Source organism: Halyomorpha halys, unplaced genomic scaffold, assembly GCF_000696795.3.
Source record: "Halyomorpha halys isolate HHAL.00 unplaced genomic scaffold, Hhal_1.1 Scaffold90.1, whole genome shotgun sequence".
NCBI classification, from domain to species: Eukaryota; Metazoa; Arthropoda; class Insecta; order Hemiptera; family Pentatomidae; genus Halyomorpha; species Halyomorpha halys.
Window position 1 is genome coordinate 147,379 of NW_027109220.1, and position 14,236 is coordinate 161,614.

The 14,236-nt window shown below is 29.8% G+C and overlaps 1 protein-coding gene across 1 annotated transcript; it reads left to right on the top strand.

Annotated features, from left to right (window-relative positions):
- The first annotated feature begins 3,679 nt into the window (after positions 1–3,679).
- LOC106677175 (uncharacterized) lies at positions 3,680–6,269 on the top strand. Its single transcript, XM_014414922.2, has 2 exons — positions 3,680–3,732; positions 5,004–6,269. Exons 1-2 carry the CDS (start codon positions 3,718–3,720, stop codon positions 5,730–5,732), a joined length of 744 nt encoding a protein of 247 aa, XP_014270408.1. The 5' UTR covers positions 3,680–3,717; the 3' UTR covers positions 5,733–6,269.
- Positions 6,270–14,236: the final 7,967 nt, after the last annotated feature.

A 14,236-nucleotide genomic window follows, 5' to 3' on the forward strand; every position in this document is an offset into this window, starting at 1 on the left:
TTAATCATCCACAGTGTGCTTCAATATTAGTACTATATTTAAACAATATAGACCGACTGACATGAGACATTTATACTGCTGGACATATCAACGTAGAAATCGTAAAAAATGCAATGCAGTTATGAACGATTATATGTACGATGGACTCTCTGGAGAAAAAAAATCCTCCAAATTGATCTAGTTGAAATATTTCTAATTTTCTAAAATCTTTGTAAAGTAGTATTTAAGAGTTTGAGACGATACTAAAAATAAATATTATTTACTTTTTCCATAAAAAAGTTGACCTACTTTACCCTAAGCCACATTATGTTTTTATATGTTTATGTGAATATAATATCGTTTAATGGGATATATAATGACCGAGAAAGAAACTTATACTTACTAAATTCCACACCAAAAACGTTTAATTATGCTCATAACTTCTACAGGAGAATTAGGAGATTTAATTAGCTTTAAACCTTCCCATGGTGAAAAGGAACTTTCAAACAATTCCATATTTCTTGTCATTTGACGTGACAAAAACTGTGGATATATACGTCATGAAGATGATGGCCCCAAGCTTCAGTTGAAATGTCGACTTCAAAATAAATATTATTATATATTTAATTAAAGTTTGTTTTTAAATTCATGTTAAATTAATTATGAATAAACTTTGTTATTTTCTGTACTTGTGTGTTTTATTCACTAAATACGATTCAGTAAAATAAATATTTAAAATATAGAATAAAAGTTCCTCATGTTTTTATTTTTGTATTTATTAAAAGTGGTTATTAAATCCAGTAGAAGCTTTAAGAAAACATATTTTCTTTAACAATTTTAATAATTGTTATAACGTTCTGAAATTTTACTGGTTTATAATTCCACCAAAAGATCCTGTTAAGAAGATGGAAGAAATCATCATTGGAAGGAAAGGCTTCATTTATAAGAATATTATATTACTAAAACAATTAGTGTATTTTTTCTAATACTCAAAAACAACCCGCCCTAATACCCCTATTAGGTCTTATATCACTTTTGAAAAATTTATTTAAAACGGAAAGAGGAGACTTAAGTTAGTTAAATCGATCAACATTGAAAAAAGTGGCTTAAATTTTAAAACGGCGTGAAACCCTTCACTTGTATAAGTCTTGTATCGCATTTGAAATATTTATTTAAAACGGCGAGAGGAGGTATAAGCAACATTATACAAAGTGATCAAAATTGGAAACTGACGTAATAATATTAGATGCGCCATTTACCAATTTTATCCTCTTTTTATAATGTTACTCGATTTAATTAAAATTGTAACTTAAGTCTCTCCTTCCTGTTCTGAATAAATGTTTTAAAGGTGATATGAGACTGTCGTTAAATCAGATTTCAGCGGGGCGGGTTAGTCGGAAAGGATTGCCTTATAATATTATCAACTAAATCGTCTAATATTTACTAATGTTATTGGTAAAATAAATAAATGTTTCTCAGAATTGGCCAAATGCAGCATATTATCTTCTGAGTTAAATTATTAAAAATGAAACGTCACTTACAAAATAGAAATTTGTTTTACTTACAGTAAATCTTGACTAATGGACTTAAGGGTAATTACAAGCTATAAACTAATGAAAAATAACAATATTGTACATTATATATAATGTACTATATTGTACATATATATAAATATATATGTTTGTCCTTATTGTAGTCCTTGGATTTTTTAGATTTATATATAAATACAAACGCTATAAATGTTTAAACTAAAATCCTTATCCTTTATTCATTGCATTATAAAATTAAAAAGAATCGAATCGAGGAGTAAATCACAGACGATTAATGTTGACGCATTTTCTGAAAGATTTTAATTAGAATTATTACTCTATAATTAAATTTAGTGAAAAGGTTTAAATAGGTCTAACGTTTTTCTTTTATGCTGTATGAAACCTTTCAAGAAGTAGCTTTTCGTTGTGATTAAATTAAAATGAGTAAGAAAACACCAAAAGTTTAGTTACAAAAAAATTAATAAATAATGCCTCACTTTGTGACAACCATTAAAATCTTCAAGATAGTTAGCAGTCATAAATAAAATTATTATCCAAATTTAACTTCAACATGCATTATTATACCATATGCTCATTATATTATTTTTTAACTAATATATTAGTTGAATTGATTTTGAGATTTGATAATAAAGGCATTAGAAGATTTTGCAACTCCTTGGAAAAAAGCAATCTTTAGCTTGTATCGAAAAGTAAATGCGACAGTTAGGCTCAACGGCAATAAATGGGGCAGATTCAAAGTGGAAACAGGAATAACGTCAGAGGGCAGCTGAAGCACATGATTATAATATTTATCGACAGAATAATACGAGTATAAAACTGAAAGCAAGGCATTAGAAAATTCATCCCGTATATACCCAGAATTTAGTATTTGCAGATGATATTCTCATAATAATAGAAACAGAAGCGCTACAAGGATGGAAGGAAGCCCCGAGCCGAAAAGGAATGACTATCAACCATACCAAATGTAATGGTTGTTTCTAAGAGTGGTTGTAGGGAACAGGGGAATGTGTAAAGGCTAGAATCTGGAATAGGTGGACCAATACTTAACAGTCAAAATTACTAATTATGAATGTTTGGATTCCTAGATTAACCAGCGCACAGGGAAAGCAATAAATGTGTACCATCAACCCCGTAACGCAATAATTCCCAAATGGAAATGGAGCTGCAAATATAGATAACTGTACATAAAAATGTCTGCACCTACGATGAACTATGCAGCCTAGTAATTGCCTAAGTATTAAAAAAATTGAAACAAGTACAAATCACAGAAATGGAATTCCTGAGAAAAGCTCTCGTTGATACTATATTTGTCCAAATTAGACCAAATGAAAGGTGTAAGAGAAGAGACAGGGCAGGAAGAAATATAGAAAAGAATTGATGTGGTTCGACCATACAAACAATGACCATTAATAGACTCCAAAATATCGGATCTGATAAGGAACAGAGAAATCACTGTTGGTGAAGTCAAGCAGTGCTGTGCTAAAAGTAATTGCAATTACTAATTACAGTAAATATAATTACGATTATTTTGGTTAAACTTGTAATAGTAACTTTGAACCATTATTACAATAGCAATGGTTCATCAATTAATTGAAATTAATAATCAAAATTGTAATTTAATTTTCTAGTTTCAAATTGCTGTAATTGGAAATGGGTTGCAATTGCAATTATTTTATCCCAACTGTGAAGTTATGAAGTAGGCAACGGGTCAACAGATGGATTTAGGCTGCCCTCCCACCGTAACCGGGTTAGTTGACGAAGAAGAAATTGTCCCGACTGAGACGGATAAGCGGGGTTCCAACTGCATATAAATAAATAAAATTTAACTTGAAAATAAAGCCTTTCTGAAACAATAATCGCCTGCGCCCATTATCTTTAGATAGGATGATAGAACGGTTCAATTCGAATTAGTTACTATTCAATTTCGCTGAATAAAACATGATATAAAATTAATCGTCATCACGGTCATAAATCATAAATCTCTTAAGATTAACGAACCGCAGTTTAAAAGAAGAAAGTGATATCTATATTCCTGTTATCCTAATCCTGTTATCCTATTCCTGTTATCTATATGCAGGTTATCCATTCCCCTTTGTTAAAACTTAACGATTGATAAAGTAATAAAAATCGTCAGCCCTCTCGCACTCGTGAAAATGCTCATTGTGTAGATAGAAGCCAGTTCAATATCATGTCTAATATTGGGGTGAGTACATCAGTTATACGAACTTGTAATGTTTCTTTCTATACTATAATATATTGTTATTTTTTTATTTTTTTTTATTGAAGAACAATAATACAACCAGCCATAGGCATTAAGTATTAGCATTTTATGAATTCATTCATACCTTATAAACAGAAAAAAAGAAGGAAGGACAAGTGTAAATTATTACAATAATTATAAAAAAATTAAAAATTAAATTATATGATACAAATATGATATCTTTAAATACTAAACAAAAAAATAGATAATTAAAAACTGATTAAATATAACAAAATGTATTATATACAAGATAAAGAAATAAGGTCTAAATAATAATAAAATAAATACTTCTGACACACATTGGCACTTACAATATGCATTACAAGTATCGCAGTACAATTCTGCAGACCGCTTGTTTCCAAACGTGTTTTCGCGGTACAAACAAAAAACTTGGCTACAAACAAAAATGTGTGGCTCTCTTGTCGAGCTAAAAACAAATACGAAGTAATTAATATTAAAGCGGTTAAATATATAGGGAAATAGGAAAAAATAGTGCAAAATAAATAATAAAATACACTTTATATTTCCTTTATTTTATTTTCATTATTTTGAGGAAGTGGCAGTTACCTAGTTTTGGAACTACTGCTATAGACATATAATTTTTTTTCAAAAACCAATTTTTACTTTTTATTTATTTTTTTTTTTTTACATAGTTCAATGTAAAGCAACTGACTTGAAAAAATCGGTGTACATGATACATCTACATGATATTAAAACAGTGCATATATACAAGTCTTTAAGTTAGATCTCGCATAAACAACAGTTTCCTTCAACTTATTGCTGATAAAAACTAAATGTCGTGTAAATTAATCAAATTTAATCCGTTTTTATTTATTTTTTTTTTTGTATGGCTCCTTCCTGGTCATTTCTGACATACGGGGAGAGGGGATGAGTTATCTGCCGTTACCGTACTGTTCAAACCATGATGAGGCGTCAAGTTTGCGTTTGATAATAAATATTTAAACTATTGCTGCTTTTTTTAAGTTTTACTAAGTTATTGTAACAAAGTAAAACCCAGAATCGGTATAGTTAAGGTATATGTATTTTTTAAATTAAATAGATGGTTATAACTGCATTCTATTATCGTCTCTAAGGGTTGTTGATATGTCATATTGTTATTGCTCAGATCAATAAGAAAAGATGGATGTGGTATTTTTTTTTTTTATTTAAATGGAATTGGAGACTATATTAATTAGTTGCTTGTTTTCTTTCAGGTAATGAGCTTCTTGTATATGATAGCATTATCCTCTAGCTTAGCCTTGGTATATGGATCACGGAGCGAGGAAGAAATTCAAAGAAGAGGTATTTTTGAACAACGTCAGATATTGAAACCACACGTGAAACCAGTCATGATCAAACAAAATAACTTGCTGCAGTCAAAGGGATTTCCCCCTATAATTTCTAAAAGCAACCAACCTGTGAGGTACGTGGGCATTCCAGTTGAAGAAGGCCTCCGACCTGAATATCCAAGAAATGGTCTTCATCCAAAAACTTATGGAGGCCCCATGCCTGTTTATCAAGTACGCACACTTGCCAAAAGCTCAGCTCGCCAGACACGCCCCAGAACGGTTTATGTTGTTCAGCCTAGAACAACTGAACAACCACTCCATGTTGTATACCATGACAACTCCGTTTATCCAGAGCTTTCGAGCAACCACATTAGCGAAGTAAGTTCAAACCGGATACCAATCGGTTTCAAGCACCTGCAAGGACCATCTGCTTACGAGGAAGTTGTTGGGTCGTATAACCACTATGATGGTGTTGAGCATTTCCCACACCAGGAAATCTCAAGTCCATACGTGTACAGAGAACCTGCTGGGAAAGAAAACAGAGTTATTATTTACTCAGACGGACCGATTAGTTCCATACGTAATTTGCCTGAACTCACTGGCAATGATCTGCACACTTACCCTAAATATGATTATAGAACTGTTATTACATAGTATTAATCAACAACAAAAAAAATAAATAATAAAAATGACAATCATCAATAAGTATCTTTCAAATGTTTCTAAACAATTAAGTACACGTGGAATAATATTTTGTAGTTGTTTTAAACATAGATTCATGTTATTATAATTATACAATAATAATCCCTGATTTTTTTTTAATAAAAAGTTTTTTCAACTGAAAATATTGGTATTCCGGCAATTTTATTACAATGTTCCATTTATGTTATTTTTGAAGAAAAAATTGGAATTTGTTAATGCAAATGAAATATTCAAGTTTTTATATTAGTATGGAATATAAAGTAAGGGGGAGAGTTGGGATCATGCGAAATTTTGATTTGGAGTTATCGACGAAAATACTCGTTTTGAGATCCAACAGCAAAATCTCGCAAAATGGTCTATGTGTGAACAGCCTAACTCGAAAATGAAAAGTTGTACAAAACTATAATTACATATTTAAGGTAGGCAAAATGCTGGGAATGTTACAGCAACTTTTTCGATAAAATCGACTGACCAAGAGTGCCAATTTATATCATCAATTTTTCACATTTTGTTTTCAATTTTTTTTAAAAAAATTAAAAAAATTCTGATTAAACTCAGTATAAAAATGTAGAATTGAGTGATTTTCATTATCAGCTAGGTGTCTCCTCATTAAAATGGCATGACAGAGATTAAATGCCGAATTTTCAAAAACAACATTCTCTTAAGTGTACCTTTATTGTTGTTAATATGAAAAAATCCAGCGCCTTTAGAAAACTTCTGTATTCTAGGAAGGAAGAAATTTTATAATCGTTTTACAGACCTCAAGAAACATTTAAAAACAAATTCTCATAATAAAATAAAAATATTTCGAGCTAAATTTTTCATCACCTTTAATATTATTTGTTTAAAAAAATTAAACACCTCTCTTTGTTAATATTACTAAACCACGTATGAATATAAAATATGAAAGAACTTGAATTTTTTTTTCCATTGTAGTTTTTAAAATATTAAGATTTTACTTTTACTTATCATTAATATGAATTGTATATAAATGATAGTAATTCTGAATAATGAATAAATAGCTGTTTCAAGACTAAGTAGCTGTTTCTAAGGCAGGATGTAAAAGTTTTGAGAGACGTGGACCATTTTTCAAAATAAATCACTTCATTTATGATTATGTATGAAGAACATAATCTAGTGAACATAACAATCATCCCAGGATGAAATGGGATGATTGCACATCAAAAACACAAAAAGTTGGTTCTCAACCCTTGGTTACAGTAATTAGGAACTCTAATTTTAGTTACAAATACTTTCTAACCCCATAATTATATGGATCTGATGTAGATTATATAATCATAAGAGATTTTCCAATTATAATGATTCTTTCTCGATTTTTTAACGATCTCCATGGTACATATTTCCACTGCCAAAGTAAGCAAATAAGTTCACTATAGTTCTCATAATTTTCAAAGCATTTTCTGTAGGGTGGAGGAGGGTTAAATATGGAACAAGATCTAAATGATTGGTAAAAAAAGTATTTTCCACAAACTTTTTACTGCACGAAAAAGGTTTAATTAACAATATTTTTTACTTTATATTAAGAAGTTCTCATATTTTACTTTCAAATAGTATTTATTATATTCCTCATTAGATCAGTGAGACCACAGTCCAAAAGATAAAAACAAGAAGCATATTTTTATCAATGTAAAATGAAAATAGCTTGTAAAACAATGATTGCAATTAAGAAATTAAAAGTTCTAATTATAAGTTTAAGGGGAACCATTCAAGTTGTTCGGATGTGTACTTGTATCAGTTTTCTGCAAAACACGGAAGAGCTTTCGACTCGCAACCAGAGTGGAAACACTATTCGCAACAAAGAAGCTAAGTTACCTAACAACCTCGTGGGCCGATAGAAACCTTACAATGTTCCGGCTATTGTCCTTCATAACAATTACCAGATGTAGGGAACACCACAAAAAATAATTTCATGGCTTCAGATACAAACTGGTCCCATTTCTCTAGATTAAAAATTCGTCTCAGTTCACCCAGCTTATTGTCGTTCAGTAACGAATTTGTTGATATATTAATTAATCAATCATATTGATTGAGGAAAAATATTTTTAGGGCCTCATTAAACTCATATTGCAAAAAATGAAATTATATTGGATTTTATTTATTTTATGCATATACATATATTTTAAATATTCTAGTGATGTTTCGGCCTCTTTTTCATTTGGCCATTTAAAAAAAAAAATCATTTCCTCTACACCTCATTCATTCTTATTTTTAATGTTATAAATACAACTTTATGGAAGTATCAGTTGGCATTCTTTTTTCTCAGAGCTTTTTATGTACAATCAAAATTCATATATCACCTTTGAAAAATTGTACAAAGTAATATTTTGTTGTTATTTTCTTTTCTTATATTATATTTTTCAGAGTAATTTGGAAATAAATTTTAATTATTTTTTTACCTTATTACTAAAGAGATTATTTGCTACTGTTATTTTAATGCACTCTGTTGGACATTTTATTCAACTATTTGTTATATTTTCGTGAGATGAAGGACAATTTGTTATTTATTTAGCAGTTATACCGCGTATGATACATTTAATGTTCTTATATCCGTTTTATAATGGATTCTATTGTTTTGGTTCCAAATATTGCAATGACTTCTAAAATTATTTTTCTAGTATTTGAACATCTTGCAAATGTTTTAAGATATTCTAAGAATTCACGCCGTTTTTAAATTTCAGGCGCGTTTTAAATATCGCTTGATTAAACTCTCTTTAAGTCTCCTCTTCCTGTTTTAAGCCAGTATTTCAAAATTTTTCCGGCCTGGAAGGATGACCATTTTTTGTGTGTTATGATCTCTCATCAGATTGTGACCAGTCGTACATCGACCAACCAACTCGCTATAATTTTCTGTTAAGCAACTTTGTGAAAAGTCAGATAAGTAATGCTACCAAGGATAACATATTAAATTAATAATTTACAAATCAAGCCTTCTAAAAATAAAATAAAACAATACTATATAGGTTCAAAACGAATTTGTTAATGTTTAAATTTAATCCTCAGAATATAGAATATAATATTTTAAGAGTATAGACAGATAATCGGTATATTTATCTGTCTATACGGCAATTCTTAATAAAATAATGTTATTTAAACACTAAAGAGATATTGTATTAGTTCAGTGATCTTCTAATAAACATCTAGGATTGTGTCAAGATACAACAAGGACCTACTACAATAAAGTAGATACGCGTTAACGAATTCATTGAGAGTGGCTTAGCTTGGAAAACCTATTGTTATCCCAAGTCATTGATCTACGCAATAAGCGGATTTTAAACCTAATAAGGTTCAGTGGCATTAGGTTTCAACAAGTTCACGAAAAGTTGAGGTGAGACAGGTTAAACTTGCCACCGTCCTGAAAGGACAGCTTAACCCCGAAAACTTTCTTGGTTCAACTTGGCTTCTTCTCAATACCAAATCAAGAAAGAAAACCCAATCAGAAAGAAAACGTAATCTCTTTTCGTCTGTTCGAAAACTAATTATAAATCTTCGCTGATGTATGAAATTGAGGAGGTTTTGAGCCCTTAACAAAGTTATCAGGAATAATAATCCCCTTCATTGGGAAAGTTAACGAATCAAATTAATTATAATCATTGCCTCCGAATGCAAGCAAATAAATGGTGTTTATTAAATAAAGTTTGGTTCATATTTCGGATTAATTTCCGCCTCAGATATGAAACTTTTATATTATTTTTAAAATTTCAAATCAACTTTTGGAAATATTAATAAAATAATTAACAGTTTTGAAATCAAATCAATGTATTCTAGATTACAATTATATATCATTGATTCCAACACTGCTGCAATAATGTTTTCAATAATCTCTTCTTTTTTTTCTTCTCACTTTAAAAACAGAATAGTAAAGAAAAAAAATTATTCTGGGACAATTTTTCTTAAAAATATCATTTATATACCAAATAAAAAAGATTATGTCTGGCCAAGTGACGTGTATATGAATAGGTGACTTATTCGTATTTAAATTTTAAAAATATTTAGGAATAATTACGTTGTATAATACTACTAAAAAAAATAAATAAAAAAAGATAAATTATCATAAGAAAAAATATTAATTTATTAAATGAAAAATGGTTATAAAAAAAAAATGAAATGGTTCAAATGGTCATAAAAAAAAAAATTAAATTATAGTAAATCATAATTTAATAACTTTGAAACCTTTAAGAAAAAAAAAATCCAATATCAATAGGTTGAGGGATAAAAAAACTGAAAAAGAATTACTAAAAAGTTGTAATAGTGTAAATTGTGTTTTGATACATATACATAAATTTTGATCGCAATATGGAACATCCATTTCAATTCTTTTCGAACTATAAGGACAGTGAGTGATTGAGTAGTGCCGTTCGTAGCTTAGTCGCTGGTCTTACCAATTTGAGATCTATGGGCGGTGCCGATTCGAATCCGGCCTGGGACTTTGACTTTTTTCATTCATAGTGACGGGCCCACAAAAGTAAAAACTTGACCCCCACCATGTTTAGAATAGGTTGGTCACCTATAGATAATATAGGTTTTTCAGAGAATGAATATGGATGTAGGTGAATGTTTCCATGTTTGACTCTATGAGATTATTGGGTACTTGTTAATTATAGCATCGCCACTCTAGAATAGTAATTTCTCTTATATGAAAACATACTTAAAAACTACTGCACTCCTATGGGTTGTACGAGTACACATTAAAGTTTTCAAAAAATATGTGTTCATTGTTTTGTTATGGACAACTATTAAAATTCATTTTAAAATGTAACCTCATAACGTTTACCAAGAATAAAGCAATTTTCAAACGACCATAAAATGAATCTTATTTTTGGTTAAAAAAATATATTGGAGATGCTACAAATGAAGTTATCAAAAAAGCATAGGAATAAGGACTGAAGCGTGGTTTGCTTATTCCAAAGTAAGTTTAGAAACTGCAGTAAACTTTATTTATTCATGATGTGAGCAATTGACAAGAATGAAATATTGTTTAAAACATTTAGAAATGTCTCAACCCACAATGTTTGATTAAAATAAATGCCTTTGTGAAGTGTGTATACGGAACATATTGTGGAAATAGACCAAAGTTTATTTACAAAAAGGAATTATAACGAAGGACGCGCCCTTCCTCAACGACAGGTTTTCTGATATATATGGTATATATGAGAAACCAATGAATGTTTTCTACAATTAGTTAAGGACATAATCCACATTGTCAGAAATAATCGAAATAAGAATACATCCTAGTAGTTTTACCAAATTCATAAAAAGGATACATGAATTTATACAGAATGGGCTGAAAGCATCAATCTGAAAGGAATAAATATATCACTTTGTTGATTCAAAGACATCAGGGAATACGCAAAAATCGAAAGATTATGGGAATCAACTAAATAGGGAAACAAAAGAAGAACGTGAACAAACCGGAATTTCCTAGCATCCTATTTAGCAGAACTCATGTGCCGTACTCAACTTGAGGAAAAAGATAAGTTTCCTAAAATTTTATTAGATATAAAATATTATTGGTTTGAAATAAATAAAAATTAGTTCTGTTGACATAAACATGTGTGCTTTTATTATTTTATTTTAAATAATTTAATTTATAAGAAGTGGTGTAACTGTACTAAAGAAGTACCAATGTATATTGTTTAAGTACAGGGATGGACTATTAAGAACAATTAAGGAGATTAACTGGAACCTATTATAATTTTCTTAGTATTTTTCATATATAACTTCAGCTTGTTAACTACTACTTAGTAATTAAGCAAAGCCAGTAACACATTTTTTTTTTCTTGAACAAGTAACAAAGCCCGCAGTTGTTGGAAGAAAATATTAGCGAAAATAACGGTTTAAAATTGTATCTGAAAAATAAATAAATAAAACAAAACTAAAACGTTTAAGCGTTTTTTTTCTAATTGAAAAAGTTGCTAGGCCGGGCAACAGTGACAACTTATAGCTGGCCCCGGCTGATTGGTAATGTGTCCCTATTTCGGCCGGAACCTACGCCCCTTCTGTCCCAAGAGATATTTTTTTTTCTGAGTTATAACTCTAATTTATGTAACGTTGGAATTTTCATCAGCAACCAGAAAACGAGAAAGTCGAATATTGATAAAAACGAAGAAGATCCAATGCGATTGAAAATAAATCATAAATATATATTTTTCAACATTAACTAATTTTTAAGAGAGGTTATTATACCCTATATTGAGGATTGATAATTGCTAAAAACTCAAAAAATAAAGATTTTTTCTTCATATTTATATATTTATAAATTGCAAGGATTACAAATCAATTCATAAAAATAATTAAAATAATAATGACAGATTTTAAATAAGTAGATTTGAGTATATATGTAGATTAGAAAATCATACTGTTAATTCTTATTAGTAGAATAAAGCTTAGCTCCTTATAATTCGGGCGAAGGGTGAGATTTAATACGGACCCTAACCACGAACATACTTGTTTTTTTTTTAATGACCCCCTTCCTAGCCATACGGGGGGGGGGGAGGGGGTAGATGGAGAGATGTCTACAGGGTACTACCCTATTTTAACACCATGGTGAGGGGGGTCAAGATTTTATTAAGTGCGACCGCAAAAGAAATAAAAGTGGACCTCCCTATCCAGATTCAAACCGGCGCCGCTGCTGTTGCCAGGTTGTTCAGATCCATGCTCCCACTCCCTCAGCTGCAAGTGGCCCCATCATTATCATACTAATACAGATATATTCATAGAGTTATGAAAAAAAATCTGGTGTGGTGCACATCACACAATTTTCACTTACTGCCTTACACCTTACATACGTCATCTACAAGATTTTTTGTTTCGATTGGTGTGCCTGTGTTGAAATCATTGCTATAATTGTGATTTTAAAAAATACATTTACTGACCTGGAAAGGAAAAAACGATGAATATTTTTTTTTATTTATCTGTTTCTATTAAAATTTGTATTTTAGGGTTACTGCGGGGAACAATAACGAATATAAATTTTAATTTAAGGGTTGTACTGATAAAAACCTATTTCTTATTAAATGAAGTAACGTATTACAAATTACAGTAAACTAATTGTTAAAATACGATTTCTTTTTCCAGCTTTAATTTTTGTATTAATAATACGAATCATTTTTTATATGTCTTTAAGCTTAAACTTTAAATAGTAATGACCTCCATCATTTTAGCGTTGTATTAATGGTATTAATTAGTTTTATGACTTCTCATTATATTGTTTATTTTAGAATCTCTTATTTTCTATGAAATTGGGCAATATTTCGTTCTATATTTAATATAAATTTTCAAACGAAATTGGAAGTGAATTTATTTATAAAGTACGTGCTGATATTTTGACCAATGGGAATTATATAATCATGCTAATAGTGCATTCATATATATTTAACTAAAAGATCATCATGATATATTATTTTTTTGTCTAATTTATATCTGAAACTTCAAAAATATACACAAAATGTTTAACTACACTGTAGCTCGCAATAAGGGAGATATCTAATTTCACGGTCGACTAATGGGCATACTAATTATGTATCCTATCCCCTAAATATTAAATTAGTTGCTAGGAACCTGGACTAATTCCAGGAATACATTGAAACTTAAGTTTTAATCAACCAAATTAAACCAAGCAAACATACTGGGATTCTATCAAGGATTTTATCAAACCAGCAGCTTTATCTATATAAACTTTGGTATCTATATTCCAAAATGATATTGGGTCATTTCATAAGAAACGTCAATTTTTCGAAAAGTTATTTATTAAAACAATTTTATGAAATCTAAAAATTTTTAATAGTTTTTTATTCATTGTTTATTCATAATTCAACATATTTACCCTCATTTCCCCCAACGTGTTATCAACTTTACAGTCTCAAAACTGAAAAATCTTATTTTGTGAAGAAATGAAGTCAGAAAATGTCCACAGTAAGTAAGTTCATCGTCGTCATTTGCTGGTGGAGGTTGGATATCCAAATCTGCGTCACCAGCCATTCATTTTTTCAAAGCACCAGTGAATGCTCCATTCGTTACAAAACCATTTCCAGAACGCCGTAGTATTGTTTTTTGCAGCTTGGGCTGTCGAGTGTCCAAGTTAAAAAAAAAATCGGTTATATTAGATGGTATACTAAACCGTGTGCACTCAATTGTAATAATAGTAAAAATTATATAGATAGGATAATGGCTCATTATAATCTGGAAAAATAAACCTAGCAAACAACGAAAGTTCTCTAATCCCACTTTGAATATCTTAAATAATAAAAACTGACATTTCATATGAAATAGACAAAAAAAATCTAAAGCAGATACATGAACAACATCTAAATTGATATTTAAGATTGTTAACCCACAGAGCGACAGGTGGGTCAAAGTGCCCCTTTATTATTTATTTGCCTTACATTTTGATATGTTTGACTAATTCATTTTATTATATTTGATTTTTTTCCATGATG